This window comes from Geotrypetes seraphini, chromosome 15 (genome assembly GCF_902459505.1).
Source record: "Geotrypetes seraphini chromosome 15, aGeoSer1.1, whole genome shotgun sequence".
NCBI classification, from domain to species: Eukaryota; Metazoa; Chordata; class Amphibia; order Gymnophiona; family Dermophiidae; genus Geotrypetes; species Geotrypetes seraphini.
Window position 1 is genome coordinate 71177459 of NC_047098.1, and position 22432 is coordinate 71199890.

The 22432-nt window shown below is 41.2% G+C and overlaps 1 protein-coding gene across 1 annotated transcript in view; it reads right to left on the reverse strand.

The window, feature by feature from the left end:
• The window catches only part of MYL10 (myosin light chain 10), a 44092-nt gene that overhangs the window by 19624 nt on the left and 2036 nt on the right, over window positions 1-22432 (reverse strand). The window contains exons 2-4 of the mRNA XM_033921198.1: window positions 11443-11532; window positions 7288-7363; window positions 2695-2799 (exon numbers count right to left, since the gene is read on the reverse strand). Coding sequence (XP_033777089.1) covers window positions 2695-2799; window positions 7288-7363; window positions 11443-11532 — 271 coding nt within the window. The remainder of the gene's footprint in view (window positions 1-2694; window positions 2800-7287; window positions 7364-11442; window positions 11533-22432) is intronic.

Here is a 22432-nt window from a genome sequence, read left to right on the forward strand (position 1 = left end):
AGACCACAGGAGACTTTAAGCTAGGCCCAGGTACAGCCTACAGAGCAGAAGGAGGGGGAGGTCAAGAAGTGGGTCCATGATGTGGGCTGCTCTTGGGTTGTGATGCTGGATCTGTGTTCTTGTTGAGGGTTTCTAGAGGGGGGCCTATATTCTTATAGATTGTGATTCAGAAGAGGCCTATGTTTTGATTAGAGAGGTTCAGGAGGGGGCATATACACTTATTGGGGGGTTGCAGAGGTCAGAGGTTGCTGCACTCTTGTTAAAGGGGAAGGGAGGGGAGAATGGAGCAATATTCTGGCTACAACTCAGAACATATGCAAGTGGCAGCTGATATTCAGGGCTGACAGCCGCACAGATAAGCGACCAAGGTTATGTTCAGCTCTCTTCTTGTACACAGGTTTGTATGAATTTATTCAAAAAGGTTGCAAATAAATCCTAAGAAACAAATACATAAACAACTCACTGACAGATCACACAAGGAGCACAATATACACGCAACTGTGCAAGTGTTTTACATTTACATTAATAGATGTATAACATCAAGCTACTGCTAAGGTTATAGGGTATTGATATGAGCATTAATATGGTAAATGTGATTTATCATGTTCCTAAGAAACAAAGGCTAAGTAATAGTAGTAAAGCGTGCTTGATAATGAGGAAAGAGGAACGTGAACTATGGCTAAGTGATAGAAGGTTCCATGTTAGGAGTCACTGCCCAGAAAAAGGATCTAGACTTCATCATTGAAACCCTCAGCGCAATGTGTGGTGGCAGCTAAGAAAACAAATAGAATGTTAGAAATAATCAGGAAAGGAATGAAAAACAACTCAAACACTGTGTAATTCTGGTCTCCGTACCTGAAAAAAGATGTAGCGGAATTAAAAAAGGGCAATGAAAATGATAAAAGGGATGGACCGATTTCAAGCAGCTTCAGTTTGGAGAAGAGAAGGCTCAGGGGTAATGTGATAGAGGTCTATAAAATACTGAGTGGAGTGGAAAGGGTAGATGTGAATCACTTGTTCACTCTTTCCAAAAATACTAGGACTAGGGGGCATGCAATGAAGTTACTAAATAGCAGATTTAAAATAAACCAGAGAAAATATTTTTTCACACAGGAAACCCAATACAACAGCACTTAATTTTTAAAAAGGAGACTATGAGGAGGTCGTGCGATGTATTGAGCTTGGACAGATGCGTCTGTGTTGAGCTCCTCCTCCCTGGGTCCCAACCCTCCTAATTAATCGCTTATCTGTACTCACCGGACTCTTTAATAAAAGGTATTTCTCTTTGTATTGATGAGCACATAACAAGATCCCAGATGAGTACTAAAACGAAGTAAGGATAAAGATAAAGATCGCGACAAAGGTCAATTGCAGACCATTAATATGGTGGGCCCTTTTGGTGATTTATTTACTCCAGACTATAAAAAAGATATAACTGCTGCAGTGGTCCAAGTGCTAGAGCCACGATTTCAGCAACTCACTCAGTTAGAACTGGGTTTTCTTCAACTTTCTGGACAGTTGGCAGGAGTGGAAGCGATACTCTCAGAGATTTCCCGTCACATGGGAAAGTTGAAGGGAGAGTGGCAGAGGTTGAAGGTTCAGGAGAGTTGGCATCAGAAAACCTGCCAATTATGAAGGAGCAACTTCGCAAAGAAGAAAAATTAGAAGAACTTGAAAATCGCTTTCGAAGAGACATCAGGTTTGTGGGGTTGCCAGAATCCATTTCTGATTCTAGCCTTATTTCAACATTGGTGCAGTGTTTGAAATTGAAGCTACCAGTTTCCTCTGACTTAGGCCTCATTCGATTGGAAAGAGCGCATTGTTTAGGATGACAGTTGGAGGAGTATACTAGGCCATGGGTAGTAATGGCAAAAATTCATAACTATGTTTGTAAAGCAGCGCTGATGCAAAAATACCGCCAGCCAAAGACAAACTTACTTATGATGGACATTGAATACAACTTTTCCGAGGCTATTCTTCTACCCTTCTAGACAGTCGCTTCTTTGATGATCGGCCAGCCCAGTCGGTGTTCCTGATTTTAGTTAGGGAATTGCTGCCTTCCTACATTTTAATTCCAATTCCCTTATTTGAATGCACGGATCAGATAGTATTTGTGATTGATTCCTTTTGCTCTCAAATGCTCTCAAAGGTTATGTTGGGATCAACCCCATTGATATATTGAAAAAATTATTGCAATTCATTCAGAGATCCCTGCCATATCATGACATCAATAAACCTTCTCCATGATAAAATACTATTGGCTTATTGACTAGTATATACAAATTTCTTTTCAAATAACATAGTTATGCCAATTGGGTCATATATAGGCATGCTACTGAAGGGGCTACTGTAGCACCCATTGCTACCCCTTAACCTGGAGAAAAAAATTCACTGTCAAATTCAAAATGTGCTGCTCTCTCTCTCAGCGTAAGCCGAGGTTTATTCTGGCTTACCTGGCTTTATTGCGAGTTTACTCCCCTACAGGTTGGAGGACCTTTGATTCAGTGTCTTCAGCAAATGAATATCTAAACTCTCTGCCATCTATGGTTATGACTCCGGACTCACCAAACTGAGGAGACTGTTTATTTCTTTATGCTGAACTTTGAATATTTTTGTTTGTTTTCTATTTGCATCATACACTTTCTGAGTTGTTGCACTGCATGTAGTATACATCTATAAATGCAATGTAGGTACCTTTCAGCTTCTCCCCAAACATAGTCAGGAAGATAGTGAAATTTATGGGTCCCGGGGCCTCCTTCAGCATATCGTCTATCTCTTCACTCTTCACATTAATGCGGCCTGAAACAAAAAAAAAACAACAACCCAGTAGATATCATTTGCCTTTTCTCATGGCCTCTAAAACTAACTCACACCACATGCCTCACTATTTGTCTGCCACTGAAATGTGTTGATACAAGGGCAATTTTAGCCAAGGAGATGTGAAAATGGTGAGATTTATAACCAAGAAAGAAAATGCTGTCTAAAGTGAAAGCACTTGATTCAAGGTTCCCCCTCCCCCCCTTATAAACCTGCTGGGGAAAAAGCCTTCGTGAAAGACCCTTAGAAAGACTATTACAGATATTAATAGTTAGTATTGGCATAGTAAAGGAAAATGGTGCCCAAGGTGGGCAGTCCAACTTTTCCCCCTTACTATGGAGTGCATCCTTCTCTGTGTCTAGCATCTCACCTTTGTGACCCTGCTCTAATCCTTCCCTAAGGCGTGTCTGAAATCTTCCCCATTACTTCCCACATGCTCAGCATCCTCTCTCTTTGTTTAGTTCTTCCCTGTGTCCATAGTTCTCCCCCATTCCTCTCTGAGTCTGCAAATCTGCCCCCATTCCTTTCCTTACCCAGAATCCTCCTCTCTGTGTACAGCCTTTCCCTCTGTATACAGAATTTTATAGAAATAAGGGAGCCCATCTTACCTATAAGAGGACAGTTTTGCTTATAGGAGAACCCTACCTGCAGTCCTTACTCAGAGGATCACAAGCGTGATCTTGAATAAGATGTGAGTTGTGAACGGAGGGATTTGACATTTTTAGTTTATATTCCCTTCTGTTGCATGTTTTTTTGTAGAATACCATGTTTCCCTGAAAATAAGACAGTGTCTTATATTCATTTGGGGCCCAAAAAAGGCACTAGGTCTTATTTTTGGGGTATGCACATGATCATCTCTCCCTCCCTCTCCTTCACCCCAGTTCTTCCTCTTTCCTTTTTCTCCCCCACAAGTGCAGCATCCTACCTCCCTCCTATCCCCTTGTTCAGAAAAAGTTTGCCCAGCTTCTATCCTTCCCTCCCATCCCTTATGCAGCAGAACCCTTGCCCAGCTTCTATTCATCCTTCACCCCCTCCCTCCCATCCCTTGTGCAGCAGAATCCTTGAGTACCCCCTCCGCCCCCACCACGTAGCCGAACCCCTGCTGATCCTCCATCCTTCCCTCCCTGCTGACCGCGAGTGAGCCCTAACTTTAACCGAAGAAGCGTTGGGCCGGCAGTACTCTGAACAGGCTGCTTGGCCCTTGTCCATCGGAGATTTCACTCTGCCACATTATCAGTAATGCGGCAGAGTGAAATCCCCAACAGACAAGGCCAAGCAGCCTGTTCAGAGTACTGCCGGCCCAACGCTTCTTCGGTTAAAGTTAGGGCTCACTCGCGGTCAGCAGGGAGGGAAGGATGGAGGATCAGCTGGGCAGGGGGGGGGACGAGTTGAAGAGTTGCCGGCGAATCGCGAGACTAAGGCTTATTTTTGGGATAGGGCTTATATTAAGACTTACCCCAAAAATGATGCTAGGTCTTATTTTCGGGGAAACACGGTAGGTTGGGGGAGGTTCATGGCAGGGGAGAATATTGGAATGTTGGACTTAAAAGGTAAAGATTGGAGTCTCTAAGAACCGAGACCTCCAGTCATTTTAAAGAGTGAGGTTAATTCCCCAAGAAGAGAGACAGGATAGTCTAAGGAAACCTTTTGTTAATATTCCCCAATATCATATATGTGGTGGTTGGTTTTTGTTAGGGTTACCTTATGGCTCCAGAAAAAAAAACAGAGGACGAATTGAGACATCTGAGTTTTACTTCTAGTGCTTTCAATGGAAGTAAAACCCAGATGTCTTAATACATGCTCCTTTTTCTGGAGCCATATGGTAACCCCAGTTTTTGTACTGTTTTACATTATATAGCAATAAAAATGGTTTAAATTTAAAAAGAAAACTCTGTGGTATTTCCTCTTAGAAATCCACCAGCAGCCAGTACCACAGGAATCTCTGATCTCCATATCGTGCAGATGTAAAGAATGGAGTGGGGGAGAAATTTGAAAAGGACTCTTCCACATTTGGAAACTAACAGACTGACATTTCCTATGATAAACTTGCTCTCACACAGTCAATGACATCCTAATCACTTTGATTAATCGTTGAAACTGTCTTTCTCAGCCCTTTCTTTGAACATAAGAATAGCCTAACTGGGTCAGACCAATGGTCCATCAAGCCCAGTAGCCCATTCTCACAGTGGCCAATCCAGGTCTCTAGTACCTGTCCAAAACCCAAAGACTAGCAATATTCCAGAATCTCAAAGATTAACAAGATTCCGGAATCCCAAATAGGAGCAACATTCCATGCAGAATCCCCAAAGTAGCAACAGTCCATGGTACCAATCCAGGGCAAGCAGTGGCTTCCCCCATGTCTTTCTCAATAACAGACTATGGACTTTTCCTCCAGAAAATTGTCCAAACCTTTCTTACAACCAGCTACACTATCTGCTCTTACTACAACCTCTGGCAATGTGTTCCAGAGCTTAACTATTCTTAACTATACAGTATGACAGTCTTAGGTATACTCAAATCTATCTGATGTAAATTCATTGTGATAATCTGGAAAATCAGGAGAAGGTGGAGAACCACTGTTTTAATAAACAAGACTGGAGGGAACCTCAAAAGCCATAAGTCACTGTATCTAAACTAACACAGAGAGATGATCAACCATTTTGCAATTGTCTAAGTCTATTAGGAATCAATTTTTAAACTTCAAAGATTGCGAATCCATTTTTAAAAATAATATGTTTATTAACATCAAAGAACAGCTGTCCATAATAACATAAAAATCAACAAAGAAAATGGCTGTCTGCCAGCATAATCCAAGTTTGTAAAACATGAATATCAGTGCATTTTATATGTTAAGCATGGGAAATCCCCCTCCCCAGTATAATAGAAAATCACAAAAGCCATGGATGTTTCTTCTTCATGGTCAATGAATGAGACTTTGTTCTCTCCTCCCAAACCCTCCCCTCATGTTCTAAACTTTGAGTACTTTCTATCTGCAAACCTTCATGCATCAAATTGCAAAGAGAAATTAAGTGCATCCTTCACTTTGAAATTGACCATGGATTTGCATCTGCTTTTAGTGTGGGCAGAATTCTCATGGAAAATAACTCAAGATAAGGGCTATATAATTTTTCCTTCAAATTTCAACCAAGAGACACCCCAGAGAACACCTCCCTAAGTGCACAGGGCAGTTTTCAGAAAGTCAATTTATTTGTATCAGTAGCTTTGAAAATGTCATTAGCTCTGTGGGATAATATAGTCCTTGAATTGTAGTTCACCTTGAGCTCAGGTTTCATAGGCGAGTTCTGAAATATAAACTCCAAATTCAAAATCATGAGTTGTCATCAAGACACTGGTCATCATAGCTGAAAGGTGTGAACTAGAGAATGACATGGTGACAGAATTCATCACCGTGTAACCACGGGAAACCATGCCCATGTCATTCTTTAAGGAGAGAGGGAAGAATCAGAGTATGAATGGGCACAACCACTGCCCCTTAAGTCTTGCATTAAAGAATGCTGGTGTAGAAGGACTAAGGGGCAAATTCCGTAAAGGATGTATAACTTTAGTCGTCTACAAGGTGACAGATATCCAAATAAAGTGGATAATAAGTCCAATTAATGACTTTAACAAGCATTAATTGGAACTTAGACATCCAAACGCTGGATGTGATTCTCAAAATAGATGTCCACAATTTCGTGGACGCCCATCAGAAAAAGTGGTGTGGCTTCGAAATAGACATCCATTTGCAGAATTGCATGCCGCTGAGCATGCTAACACATCTACCTAACGCCTACAAAAACAGATCTACATTGAACATGAGCTGGGTGCTAGGTAGAAGTGAATTAAGTGGACGTGACTTAGGCGTCAGTTAGGCGTGCTGGAGGCGTCCACATATAGGTTTATTTTTTGGGCTAAAGAGGACTTCAGTTTGATATAAAGGTCAAAATATGTTTAATAATGCATTACTTAAGCAAAGCAGATGAAAAAAAAATATTGTATACTAAACCTTCTATTTGGGGGGTAAAGAGGACTTCTATTTGATAATAATAGAAAAAGATGTTAAATAATGCATTATTCGAGCAATAAAATAGCAGTGCCAGCATTTTACTGCATACAATTTTAATGTAAAAAAGCATAAAATCGCCATTCTAATGACTTCATAATGCTAACACACCATTAGGACTTGTATGTAATGCCACAAAGCGATTCTGCAAAGGACATCTAAACAACGCCTAATTTTTAGACGTCCTTTACAGAATCTGCCCCTAAAGAATGACATGGGATGGTTTTATCCGCAGGGATGGGAACGGTAATGAATTCTGTACTCACTGTGAACCAAGTAGGCAGCCTCTGTTCCCTTTAAGCAAGTTCGGTAGACTTTCTGCGACTCCCTTTACCCAATAAGTCTTCTCTGTCTTAAGTAGCTTTCATTTTTCTGGAGTCCTTTCTTAAATACACAAGAAACCTTACCCAGAGCAGCAAAGGTGTCTCTCAAGTCTCCTTTGTCAATGAAGCCATCTCTGTTTTGGTCCATGATGGTAAAAGCCTAGTGACAGAAGTGATATTCCAAATGATTCCCTTTTTCCCATAGGACTGCGGTCTTGATGCTCAGTCCTCCCATTTGACACATGTTGCTTTCACTTCACACATGGCACAAACATGAAACATCATTGTGCAATAATTATCTCTTATATTTTGGCAAGAGGCTTAATTTAAAAGCAGTGAACCCCAATTTCTATTGGATAGGAATGCTTAAAAATTTAATATCTGATGAGTGTGAGATACTAGGTATGCCAGGTAAGGGGGAGTCTTGTAATACAGGTGATTTAGTGAAAGGATAGTTTCCCTACAGATTGTTTTAGGTAGCTACCTTCACCCCATCCCCAATTCTTGCTTTTGACACAATATGGACTTGAAATAAAGGTCCATTTTATGTATATTGGGTGAATCTCTTTATAAAGATGGCTAATAAATCCCAACCGATCAATAAATATTTTTTTCATGAGATCTTCTCTTTTTTATCTATAATTGTTAATTTAGCCATTTTAGAGTTTATTTGAAATGAATAGAAAACAAAGAACTCACAGTCCCCTCTGCAAACTTAATGCTCAATATAGGGTGCAAATGAACAGAAACCAGTATTGTTAAATCTAGCGTTTCCAGTTTTAACCCAGTAAGAGCCTGGGAAGCAAGGGACGTGTCAGTGGCACCACAGAGCTATATCTGAGATATTCTCTACCAGTATATGCAAATGTATGATAAGCCAATGATCTGGAATAGAGAATGACACGGGGGAAAAATCTGTCCCCGTCACCACCCCGTCCCCGGCCCACCATCCTCTGCATCGCCCCGTCACCGCCGTTCCCTTCACCGCCCCGTCACCGTCAACGCCATCCCTTTCACCGCCCTGTCACCACCACTGCCATCCCATTCACCGCCCCGCAGCATCCATATAAGCCTTAGTGTTCTAATATTTAGCTTATTCCATTCTTATAAATCAAAGTTCCTGCTGCTGAACTAGAGAAAGAGATGTTCAGCTGGCAGGGCTTTGTTTATAAATTTTTATCAACACAACTAATATACCACCATAATGTTTCCGACAGAGGACAAGTATGCAATAAATGCATTTTGCTGTTTCAATGCCAGTGCTCAGCAGAACAACAGACAGCAATATGGACATTCACCTTATGTAGTACTTTTTTAATATATAAAAATAGGCAAAATTAGTTGCTGTTTTATCATTATATTTTCTTGCCATTGGTGCCACACACAATTTTAAAATGATAGAAACATAGAAAGTGACGGCAGAAAAGGGCCGAGGCCCATCGAGTTTGCCCACTCCATTGACCCACCCCCCTAGATAATCGCTCTCTGATGACCTTTCCCTGCGCGAGTCAATCAAACTTCTCCTCTCCTGCAACTTCCTGTTTCTGGTTGCGTCAGAGGAGAAGATTGATTTACTTGCGCAGCCGCGCGTGCACAGCTTTTTGAACGCGTGCAGCTTGGGAAAAAGTAAGCCGGCAAACTCGGAATATAAGGTGAGGTGGAGGGAGGGAGCTGGCTAAATGCTACGGGCGGGCGGGCGGTGGCTGTGGGGTCCGCGCGATCCTTGATACCTCACTGCGGAGACAAGACCATTCACCGCTCCACGGGGCGGTGAATGGCCTTGTCCCCATCCCCGCAGCAACTGCTATTTTTCTTTCCCAGTTCCGGCAGGTTACCCGTGGCTAAACGCGGCTAGCCGCGGGTAACCGCCACCGTGTCATTCTCTAATCTGGAACAAGCAGGTTGTAACAAACTGTACTCTGGGAGATGTGGTGACAGTTGTACTGTATATTTCATGGAAGGAAACTTTACAAATTAGAGTAGCACAGAGAGTCTGTGGGGTATCGCTAGCATTTTGTGAAGGTCAGGACAGTCATTAGCTCAGATTCAATAAGATTCTATTTCAGAGATGTTGATCCACCATTTTTGCCCAAGTTATTTCTTAGGGTCATGAAGAAACAATTTACTTGGGGATTTTAACTGGTAATAGTGATGGGCACATGCGCAGAAAAAACACTGTCAAAAAACAAAACAACAGTGGAAGAGATGCCCACATTCTCCTGCTGCCCTAAAATCCCAGCCGTGACCCCTCCCTGCAGCAGGAGAGATGTCCACTCCCCCCCGCTTTCAAGTAACCCCCTTCCCCTTACTTCAACATAGATGAGCTGGAGGTATGTGGTAACCCTTCTAGCTGCTGCATCATCTAAAATGGGCCTTCCCTCACCATTGCAATGGTGATGATTTTCATAAAAGCAGTACAATACAATTTCAATACTTTGTTTTCTTTAAAGCACTACAATAATAACCGTTTTCTTACTTTAAGTCTTTGAAAAGAAATCTTGTCTTGGGTGCAGTATTGATCCTGCCCCCTATTTCTCCACCAGCGGGAGGAGGGGGGATGGAGTAGATGTCAATGAAAGAACGCGGCAAAGAGAGCCGACTAGCAGGCACGCTGGCCGGTAGCAAGATGCCACTCCCAGCCTCGCAAGAGGTGCTTCTTTCCTCGCAGGATCCCTGTTGGGCCCTGTTACAATACTACCAGCAATTTTGGGGGAGGCCATGGCCATTGTGGCCTCCCCCATCCGATGCCTAGGGATGAGACTAGTGACTTAAGTTCTGATATTGAAGGAACATTGAAGGCATAGAAAGTACTGGAGAGTGAGGTCTAAGAAGCTGAAATAGGTAGCAAATGAGTTGTTGGAGGTATAGTAAATGAAGAGTGGATTTATTTGATTTTATAAAGTTTCAGCTGTGGGTTGGAGGGTGGCGTGTGCATTAGGGGTGTGTTGTGTGGTTAGCATTTTCAGGATGGTATGAGTTGCTGAATTTCTGGCTTTTGCAACATGATCTGTATAGTACTCTTTCTTCGATGTTTGAATTGCAATGTTGTATTCTTTTTCCTTATTTTTGTAAAGATTATAGTAAGTTATTGGAGTTTTTTTTGCCAGCGCCAGCTACATTCCAGGGACCTAAGTTGTTGTTGGGCTTGATGGACCATTGGTCTGACCAAGTAAGGCTATTATTATGTTCTTATAAGCAGTGCCTGTGATTGTACCATGGTTCTGATGCTCTAGCAGAGGAGTTCGGGACAAGTATTTGAGGAGCAATATTATCAATTAAGCTCTGAAGGTTAGTTTCCCATTGAATGCTCTGTTTGAATATTGATAGAATGGTGGAAGTGTCTAGGTGGGATTTGATATTAGAGATCTCTGATGGTCAATATAATGTTTATTTGATTGTGGTAAATAAAAATGAATTAAGGAGTGGTCAGTCCCTGGGAATGGATGATATTATGTGGTGTATATGAGGGTGGGGGGATTAGGATCATGTCACTGGTGGGGGATAAGAGGACTGGATGAGGTGAGGAGAGATATGATAGAGACGTTCAAATTCCTAAGTGGCATAAATGCGCATGATTTGAGTCTCTTTCATTTGAAAGGAAGCTCTGAAATGAGAGAAGTTAAGAAGTGATAGGCTCAGGAGTAATCTAAGGAAATACATTTTTACAGAAAGGGTGGTAGATATGTGGAATAGTCTCTCAGTAGAGGTGATGGAGACAAAGACTGAATTCAAGAAAGCATGGGATAGAACAAGGCCAAGTTAAAAGCTCACCTCTTCGAGATTGCTTTTGATTCCTAACTTCTCTCACCTTGGGTTCTGCATCCCCAACCCTATATGTCAAGTCTGTCTGCCCAGGTTAGATTGTAATCTTTTCCAAGCAGGGACTGTCTATTAAATGTCAAATTGTACAGCCCTACATATACCTTTCAGTGCTATATAAGTGACAAATAGTAGACAAGCCTGTGGGATCTCTTAGGGAGAGGAGAAACTAGTGGATGCTTTGGATGGGTAAACTGGACTAGCCATTTGGCCTTTATCTGCCGTCATATTTCTATGTAGCAGCATTAAATCCAGGCCAGGCCTATATCTTCCAAACACATAGCTACAGCAGTTTCAGCTTAACAGAAATGTTAGGTCACGGGGGGTTTATTAACGAAAACTAGAAAAGGTCTCAGGAGACACTTAGCTTAAATAAATACACATGTCTGTAGCAATAAAGTGAGGGTACGGGAAACTCACCTCTTTAAACTCCTGAATCTGGCTTTGATCAAACATGGAAAATACGTTGGAGCTGGCTCCTTCAACCTTCTTCTTTAACTTCTTTGGAGCCTAGAAAACAAAGAGGTCCAAAAAAATTCACTGAGGCTTATTTTGGAGAATGTGGTTCAGGAGATGGCCCAGCAGTTTTCAAAGAGGAATTTCTCCTTAGGAAACGCTTGAACATCAAAAGAGTTAAAAAAGGATATTTCTAATTTCGTCTTTTTTCAATGCTGTCTCGGTTTTTCAGGACATCCATAATAAATGTGCAGTAGATAAATTGGCATGCAGTGCCTCCATATTCACTGCGGCTATCCTGAAAGCCTGACTGGCTAAGTGTGACTGAAGAACCGGGTTGAGACTGTAAAATAGAAATATTCCCGCTGCAGTGCTTTGTATAAAATAAAGACTCCCTGTACTGAAAGTGTGGAGGAGTCGCCTAATGCTTAGAGTGACCAGATTTTTTTCTCTCTGTTCTGCCCCCCCCCCTCACCTCAGTCCTCATTTCTTTGGAGCTGCGTCTGGAGACTTTCTGCATATGTGCAGCTGCGACACGATGACATCACACACCACATCTGTGCATGCGCAGAGGCCTTCCAGATGTGGACCCAACCTCAATGCTTGTCAAAACCCTGTCAAACTGCTGGGTTTTGAAAACCTGTCCGGACACCTGGTTAGTCCTCTAAAAAGAGGACATATCTGGGTAAATGCAGACATCTGGTCACTCTAAATTAAAGCAGCAGGCTAAGAACCAAGGAAAGTAGCATTCAGATCCCACTGCTCTTTATGTCTTCACTCCTCATTGCCTCCAGTACAACCTAGATTCAAAGTCCATTTCTAAACATGTCTGCAGCAACGAATTTTCAGGTCATAATGGACAAACCAATGTGGACGTCCATCGACTTAGGTGTCCAAATAAAGTGAATAATAAGCCCAATTAATGACTTTAACAAGCAATAATTGAAAGTTAGACATCCAATGGCTGGATGCGATTCACAAAATAGGCATCCACAATCTCATGGATGCCCAACGGAAAAAGCTGCGCCTAATGAGATAGGTGTGGCTGTGTTTTTGAAATATACTTCCATTTACAGAATCGCATTCTGCTAAGCGTCCTAACATGTCTACCTAATGCCTAAAATATAGGCGTTGCAAAAGCAGGTCTACTTTTGAGCATCAGTTGGGCGCTAGGTAAGTGTGATGCAAGTTAGGCATCACTTAGGTGTGATGGAGGCATCCATATATAGATGAATGGGGTATAGAGGACTCTAGTTTGATATTAAGGTCAAAAGATGTTTCATACATTACTCAAGCAAAGCACATGAAATATATATAGCATACTAAATCTCATTCCCTAAATGCTAAGAAAATCAGAAGAGAATCCCTACTTATAACAGTTGTGGTTCAGAGCAAGTGAACATGTCTGATGCACAATCTGAACATCATTGTGACATCATCAATATGCATCTACCTGTAGATGGCAGAATGTCACTACAAAATAATAGGAACCCCTGCCTAACCAAAAGCTCCTGTAGCTCAGTGGTTAAAAGCATGTCTTCTACAGATCATGGGTTCAAATCCCCAGAATCCCCCCCTAGTCTCATAAGAGAGTATGGGTTATGTACTTTGCCATTTATATTTGCACTCAATTGTTTCCAGGATCCAGAGGGAAACTTATTTTTTCCTGAGATGGCTATCATCTCAAATTCAAAAAAATTGGTAAGATTTTCCTTGCTAAACCAACACTAGGATGGTGGTTGCACCACAAGCTCAATCATTAGATGAACTCAGTGATTAAATAAAGGGGTTTCAGTACGGGCTCAATTATCCCCATGAGTAACCAAAAGCCCCGGGCAGGTATTCATAAGTGACTAGCACTTAGACCAAAGGTCTACATAAATCCTGCCCAGTACATCATAATACCCTTATATTTTTAAATAACCTTAATAAATAAATATAAAGTGCAAACGTGCATCCAGTGTGGGGACAAGGAAAATATAGAAATGTCTTAAAAAATCCAAAAAAAATTCAAAAACAAAAAAATTTAAAAACTAAATGAAAACATCCCCAAATCCATAAATAGGTGAGTTCAAAAATTCCAAAATTCATATAAAAATCAACAATTCATATCAAAGTTCATATCCAAGCACCGTTTGTGTCTCCAATTTGAATAAATAAATAAGGTCAGTAGAAAAAAATCATGAAACAAACGTAGCAAAAACAGTCAATCAAACTGCCCAACTGGATTAACTAAATTTTCAGTTCATATATCCCAATTCATGTCGATGTTATGTCTCCATTCATATAAATAAATGAGTAGATAGAAAAAGAACATGAAAAAATGTTTACAAAGTCAATCAATCAAACTACTTAACTAAAGCAGCTGGAGTCTCCGTTTCATGTGTGCAAATTCATATTAGAACTGTGTCTCCGCTTGACAGGCCCTGTTTTGATATCCTTCATGAGGGAGAGATGAAAAAACAATAAATTCTCTAGTCCGGGAGCAAATAACACAATTTAATGGTCCAATAAACCCCTACTCCATTCACAGCAGCACAATCACGCTGAAGCTATGAACAACATGGCGTGCTGAGAGGATTTTTTAAAACAACCAATAGCCCCGCCCAAGGCAACGCTCAATAACGTGATGACGTATGTAGCATAAAATGGTTGAATGAAAAAATAATAATGTATAAAAGGAAAAACAGAACTGACCGAAAGTTGAAAAAAAAGTAAAACCGTGCATTATGTAAAGCACTTATCTACATTTTCATTTAATCCGTGGGGAGAAAATGCTTTTAGGTGGAAAATCCAAAAGTTTCCTCTTTGTAAAAGGTAAGCACTTTTATCCCCACTAAAAGCACTGGAAAGTTGCTCCAAAATGCACCATTTAAGTTGAGCAAAGGAGTGATGGTATTTCAAATTATGAGACACCATAGGAGCTGTTTGTTTGCTTGTATTAAGACAGCTCCAGTGCTCGATGAGCCTGACTTTCACTGCAGTGCAGCCTACGTAAATGAGACCACAAGGGCAAGATATCACATAAACCACGTGGATGGAATCACGGATGGAAAGTCTGCTTGGAAATAGGGTGAGTCCATGAATCTCCTTGATGGGAAGTATCTCGCATAGTACAATGACCACAAGGGGAATGGAAGCCTCTGTTCCCGAAGGAATGAGATTTCATACAGAAGTCAGAGGAAACCAGATGTTCAGACAAATTCTTACTCCTTGTAAATGCGATACAGGGATTGTCTTTGAATACTGGATGTAGTTGGAGAACATGCCAGTGATTTTGTATACTGCGATCCACGGCTGCAGATTGGGTGGAGTGAGAAATGATACAGATTTGATTGGAAGATGTTTCTTTTCTTGTCTGGGTAAGCAAAAGGTCCCGATTAGCATGGCGTGCTCGTAAATAGGCTTTATGGATCATTGATGTGGGGTAACCCCTTTTAAGAAATTTATCCCATAGAATGTTAGTTTCTACTTTAAAATCTGCATTGGTAGTACAGATTCTCCTGGACCGTAGAAATTGGCCTATGAGAATGGCCGCTTTTAAGCGTTTAGGGTGACAACTCGAATATGACAGAAAGTTGTTCTGCTGTGTATCTTTATGATGGACCTTGCTAGAGAGATTACCCCTTGGACCATAACCACAGTGTCTAAAAAAACAATATGTTGTTTATGACTAGTGTGAGTAAACCGTAGACATATGGTTAAAGAATTGATCCAGGTAAAAAAAGTTATAAGTTGTTCTTCAGTAGAAGTCCAAATAAAAAAGATGTTGTCTATGAACCGCAACCAGCAGATAATATGTTCAAAAAAGCATGAGGGTACAAAAACTGTTCTTCAAAATGAGACATAAACAGGTTGGCTATACTAGGGGCAGCCATAGTACCCATGGCGACCCCCTGATTTTGTTGGAAAAAATCCTGATCAAATCTAAAATAGTTTTTTGTGAGAACCAAGGTTGCTAAGTTCATCAAAAATGTGGTAGAAACTCTGCTGGAAGGATCACATTTATTTAAAGTGGACTCTACTATCTGTAAAGCCTCTATATGGGGTATATTGGTGTAAAGAGATACCACATCTAGAGTAACTAAGTATATCTCTGAAGAGAGATGACTAATATTTTCCAGTTTGTGAAGAAAATCAGAAGTATCCTTAATGTAAGATCTGGATTGTCCCACAAAAGGCTGGAGAAAATAATCCAAAAACTGGGATAACAGTTCTAAAACTGTATTTTTAAGGGAAACAACAGGTCTTCCCGGGGGAGAAAGTCCTGAGAGCTGCATACTGGATAGATTTTTAATGGAGAGGAAGTTGAATTACTCACATCATGAATATTCATTGTGAATATCCTGAAATCCGACCGGCTCTGGTACCTCAGGACAGGTTAAAAAGAGCCTGTTCCAAGTTCACTTTTCTTTTCCAGAACAATTTTGGCAAGGATGCCCTGGGCTGACCCTGTGACTGTAAATCCTGCCAGGTCTCTCCAAGCTCCAGGCCTGTTAATATCCCAACTGCAGGCATTAAATCATCTCACTGTGAGCAGTGGAATGGTTCACCGCACTGAATAATCAAATGTGAAAATTCACAGCAGCCACTAATCGCTCAGTAATATTGCAAATGTTAACACTTACTCAGCTCAACTCAGTGTGTCTCAGATGTTAGGGCACAAGAGGAGAAAGTGTCTCCACCTTCAGCTCTTTGATGACATTCCTAGCCTCAGCCTGTTACACCCTTTTCTCCATGTATTATTTCTGCTTCTTCGCTCTCCTGCGGTGTTAAACTAATGATATCTTTATAATGTCAGTGCCAAATAACAAAGGACCAGCAGACCGAGCACCAATTCTGCAAAATACTTACATCTGCAGATATTTGTCTTGTGGATTTTTTCTTTTGTAGTTAAAAGAAAGGTATTTGGACTGAACTGGGATGGATTTACTCCTCTGCCTGTGTTGACTGCACATCTCCTAGTTTTGTAGAACGAAGGAAGCTAAGTAGTTCATTCTCACTAAAACAGAATGAAAAATGGCAAAGAAGCTGAAGAGAGGTGAGGACCTTCCAAGGCTCAGTGAAGTTTAAAATATAAGCTCTTGGAAGCACACTCCAGAAAAAAGAAGAGAGGACTCTAGTTCAGGGCTTCGCAAACCTTTTTTTGGGGAACCCAACAACCAATCTGATGATCAAAACATTCACATGGAGACTCAATATACAGAACATCACTTTATTCTTTTATACCTCCACAATCAGACGATTTCTAGGCGGTTTACACAGAATAAAAACTGGACAATCGGCGAATTAAAGAATATTAATGATAAAAGTACAACATGTTACTTAAAGAAAGACAATATAATATTTTTGTTGTAAAAACAAAACTTCAGTTAATGTCTTTTCGAAATGCACCATAAGACAGCATGGCACCCAGCCAGGACTGTTGTTTACTTGCTTGAAATGCAAGCGTCCTATCCAAATAAGACCTGTATTTACAACCAGGCAAATAAACTACAGTTCCTGGTTATTCTCGCAAGGCTAAATAGCACGAAATGAGATAAAAGATAGGGAGGGGCCAATCCTCAAACCAGATTAAAACAAATACAAGAAAACTTGAATATTACTTGTGCTTCTACTGGCAGCCAGTGCAGTATTCGGTAATAAGGGCTGACATGATCACTTTTCTTCCAGAGGCTGTTATAGGGGAAAACACCATCCAAGGATTCAAGACAAAGTTAGACAAGTTCCTGCTGAACTAGAACGTGCGCTGGTAGGGCTAGTCTCAGTCAGGGTGCTGATCTTAGACCAGCGGACTGCTGGGCATGATGGACCACTGGTCTGACCCAGCAGTGGCAATTTTTATGTTCTTAAATATCAGACGGACAGCCATATTCTGCACTATATACAGAACTTTAGCTCAACCACATTCTTGAAAATGCAGCTGGATGTGGGAGCCCCAAAACAGATTTTGGAAGCCCTATTCAGATGTCCCTTTTCATGAGGCCAGGGATTGGAAATCTCGGTCTTCAAGGTTTGCACACTAGTCAGGTTTTCAGGTTACCCTAATGGTTATGGATGAGGTCGATCTATGCCTTGAAATCCATCTCATGTTTATCTATTATGGATTTGCTGAAAATCTGACTTATGTGGCAAAGGCCCACCCACTTTCAGCTCTGATCCACTCAGGGGTTTTCAACCCAGTCCTCAGGACGTACCTGGCTAGTCAAGTTTTCTGTATTGAAGATGCATAAGATAAATATGCATATATTATCTTCACTATATATAACTTTATCTCTTGTGAATATAGAAACATGATGGCAGATAACGGCCAAATGGCTCATCCAGTCCGCAATATCTTGAAAACCTGACTAGCTACATGTTTCCTGACAACTGAGTCAAAAAACATTGATATACTATGACGGGTATTAATTAAACAGGATGGGCAAAAAAATCTGTCATGAATGAATGTAAAAATTTTAAAACAATCTTTCCATTCATGCTGTTGATTTGTTTGTATTTGATTTCTCCAGTGACCAAAACTGGGACAGAAATACATGGGTATTTCCATTGTAAGTTTTTGTAAACTGCTTGAGCTCAGAGCTAGTTTTCCTTTATTTAAATCCCAATAGGGTGCTCCCAGGCTTCACCCTGCTTTGGAGTTGAAAACGTCATTGTTTATGGGCTAGAAGAAGGCCATATGGTTTCTTGGAGCTAGGCAACGTGGTAGAAAAGTCCTGGAGAAGAAGTATCCCCACCACTGGCAGGATCACATTGCAAAACGGACCCCCCCAGATCCAGCATTTACAATTAGTAAGTCCTTTCACCCAAAGGATTTTCAGAGCTTAGATGATACAGTCCAAATCACCTAGCTAAGTACCAGATGCTAATAGGCTACAGGGAGGATGCCTGCCTTCCTGAGATCACCCTGTGTGTGCCATATTACGAGACATCACAAACTGAAGTATTCAGCGGAAGCTCTTTGCAATCTGTGTGGTCCCAATCCTGCCACAATCTTTAGTATGTCGGGGTCCAACAGCTCCAAGGCAAACTAGTAATTATTTTCACTGTACTGCTTTGTCTGCCCTAATCCTTTCAAAGAAGCTTTCCTGCACGGATCCCCTCAGACATCCAGAGGAAACAAACTCCCCACAGAGTTCAGCTTCCATAATTACAAGTACATTTCCTCAGGATTAATAAACAATTACCACTCCTCCAGTTAAAGATGCTCTCGCATTTCGATGTCAGAGGAGTTGGCACCATTTGTGTCTGCTGCTGCTTCGTTGAAAGGCCATCCTGCTGGCCACCCAAAAGAATCAGAGCTGCCAATTTACCCAGTTACCAGGAGGAATATTTTAAGCCAGTCCTGGCTTTGAATCCCTGATGCAGAGTGAGGTATTCGTAATCTTTGAAAGTGCTGCCAGTCTCATAATGCAGCAAGACTAGGTTTGTAAGAAATCCAGGACTGGCCTAAAATGTTTCTCTTGGAACTGAGTAGATTGCAGCTCTGAGATCACCTGTCATTCCAAAGGCAGACAGCCATAAATAACCAACCCTAAGGCAAGCAGGTTAACATGAACCACATCTCACTTGATTTCTGTTTGTGGAGAATGTCTTCACTGGTTTTCAGAAAAGGGAAAGGCCTAACTTATTACAAATTTTTAAACCAGTCTAGTAATTTTTTACTCATACTGAAGAAAAGATATTTAAGCCACACATAAATAGTTTTCTCAGCATAAATGTTGGCATGTGGGTCCACTTATCAGCAAGATTATGATACAAAATACATGCACTACGGTTCAGTTGGCTAGAGCTGGGACTAGGGATGCTGCGGGAAGCCAGAGCCACCTCGCAAGGATGCCATCTAGTGGCTGGATTCAGGATTTTTGATTAAAGGGTTCTAGAAGGAGTTGGACTAGGTACTTTGGAGGAAATGGAGGATCATGGCATCAGGATCCCAGCACCTTATTCTTACCGAGCTGGAGGTCCAAAGAAGCATAAAGAAACTGCCAGATAAAAAAAAATAATTAAAAAGTGCATGCATCCCTCGTAATTAAATTTTGGTAATGTACAAAGAGAGAATTTAGACTTTTTTTCATAATGGCACAACCTGAGAGCACACGTTTGTGCTCATCTTCCATTTTCTGAGGAGTTTCTGGACAAAACAAATTTTACAAATGGAAATTCTTCAATTTTTCTTGCATATTCAACATATGCCATGAATAGAGCAAATTGGGTTCAAAAGGCAGGGCTTTGAAGTGTCTGCAGCAGGGTTAAATTGCCATAAAAAATGGGAAAGAAATGCCCATGTTTTGAAACTTGCTCACCTGCGCTTCCAATAGGTCTTTCTGGAAACGAATACACAGAAAACATTTCTGCCAGGAATTTTGCAAAACAAACAGAAAACTGCGTACCATTTTGAGCTAACTTACCTTTGCTCAAGAAATTAATTTGGCCTTGCAGCAAAAGATATTAAATCTTGTACACAAAAGTACTGCGGAACTTTTCCAGCTAGACTGTTACTCATCTCTGTTATCAAAGTGAACTTCTACAGTACCCAACGTCCAAAAAATTCTAGCTATGCAGCTGACTTCCAAAACAACCCCAAAATCTCTATTCTAGCCTGAGCTGTACTGTACTAACACTCATCTTTTGAGCTGCTTAAATGTCGATAGGGATCTAAGAGCTCCGGTCTTCCATTTATTTTGTGGCTGTGCACAGGCCACACAGTAGCGCCAAAAAGTTTCAAACTGTGCTATCAGCCATCATCTGTGCAACCTTGTATCATGGTGACCCTGAGCTTTCTAAGGAACTTGACCCTAAGATACCACTCTAAGCAGGCACCATGCCAACGGCATATCGAAACCTGTGAGCAGATCTGCAGGAGATATCAAATTCAGTGACATCCAAAATGAAAGATATTTGGAATGCTTACTCCAGAATAATAATAATAATAACTTTATTTTTGTATACCGCCATACCCCGCAGAGTTCTAGGCGGTTCACATTAGTTGGACAAAGATTACAAGTGGTTACATATCAAATTGATCATAGAGTTGCAAACAGCAAGGAGAGAGTAGTTACAAGTGGTTACATATAAAATTGATCATAGAGTTGCGAACAGCAAGGAGAGAAGTAGGGGGGAGAGGAGGGAGACGGGGGAGGGGAGGAGATCAGAAGGGGGGAGGAGATCAGAAGGGGGGAGGAGGAGAATTGAAAGGGGCATTAAGGGTCTTGGTCTCGGAATAGGTGAGTTTTGAGTAATTTTCTAAAGTCGAGGTAGTTGTAAGCCTTGAGGACCATTTGGGCTAGCCAAGGGTTTAGTTTGGTGGCTTGGAAGGCGTAGGTTTTGTCAAGGAATTTTTTTGAGTGGCATAGTTTTAGGGAGGGGAAGGCGAAGAGTTGAATTTTACGGGAGTTCTTGTAGTTGTGGTTAAGGGTGAAGTGAGGGGTGATGTAGCTTGGGGATAAACCAAATATTGTTTTGTAGCAAAAACAGGCAAATTTGAATATGATTCTGGATTCTAGTGGGAGCCAATGGAGTTTGTGGTAGAAAGGGGTGATATGATCCCATTTTTTCAGGTCAAATATGAGGCGGACAGCGGTGTTCTGGATCATCCTTAGTCTCCTGATGGTTTTCTTTGTGGAGCTTATGTTGTGGAGCTTATGTTCTTTGTGGAGATGATGTTGCAGTAGTCCAGTATGCTGAGGATGGAGGATTGTACTAAGAGGCGGAATGAAGAGTCGTCGAAGTATTTTTTTATGGTGCGGAGTTTCCATACTATCGAGATACTTTTCCTGACTGTGATATCAGTGTGTTTCTCGAGGGATAGATGTTTGTCCAGTGTTACATCAAGTACTTTTAAGGTTTGTTCGAGGGGGGAATGTGGATCCTTTTACTTGAATTGTAGTGTGTTTGATTTTGTCTTTGGTAGTTGCTAGGAAGAATTTTGTTTTGTCTGGGTTTAGTTTTAGTCTGTAGGATAGCATCCAGAGTTCTTCTTCCTCTCCCCAGGTCCTTTGCATTTCGGTCGCTTGGATATTGATCTTTACATAGAGAGCTACTCCTCCATCTTTTTGACCATCTAAGCATGAGCTTGAGTGTGGCGCAGTGGTTGGATCTACAGCCTCAGCACCCTGGGGTTGTGGGTTCAAACCCCGCGCTGCTCCTTGTGACTCTGGGCAAGTCACTCAGTCCTCTATAGCCCCAGGTACGTTAGATAGATTGTGAGCCCACCGGGACAGATAGGGAAAATGCTTGAGTACCTGATTGTAAAAACCGCTTAGATAACCTTGATAAGCGGTATATCAAATCCTAATAAACTTAAAAAACTTAAAAACTTAAAACTTAAATCTGCATGTAAGAATATTCAAGTATAAGATTTTCTTTCACATTCCCTTTTTCCAACACTTTCTTTGCAGCTTGGTTAAAAATGTCACAACCCTGTGGTGCTGCCTTCCGTCTTCCTGCCTCAGTTTAAAACTCCCAGTTGAGCCCTGTAAACTTTTACTGTTAACAAACTTGAAGCAGATCGCCAGGTGTCCTACCTGCTCAAGTGTGGTTAAGAAAAAGCTAGAAGGATTTGTACTGCTAGGATCAGGGGGCAGGAAGAAATTTCCCCATGAGACTGAGGCTTCAGGGGTGGTGTATGTATGAAGCACAATTATAGAGACCATCCCCGGCAAAAGAAAAGATGTGATAGTAGTAAAGATTGCAACATAAACAAGATCAGCAACTCATTTCTTAGCATTGCAACGGAAAGTGAAACGAAACAAAAATCTATACGAAAAAGGAGATTATCGCTGAAAAATAGCTGGAAAGCGATGACCACAAATGCTCGCAGTCTAAGCAACAAAGTTCATGATCTGCAAGCCCTGATGTTAGAGGCAGATCTAGATATGTCGCTATCACAGAGACATGGTTCAGTGAATCACATGGATGGGATGCAAACATACCGGGATATAATCTTTTTAGG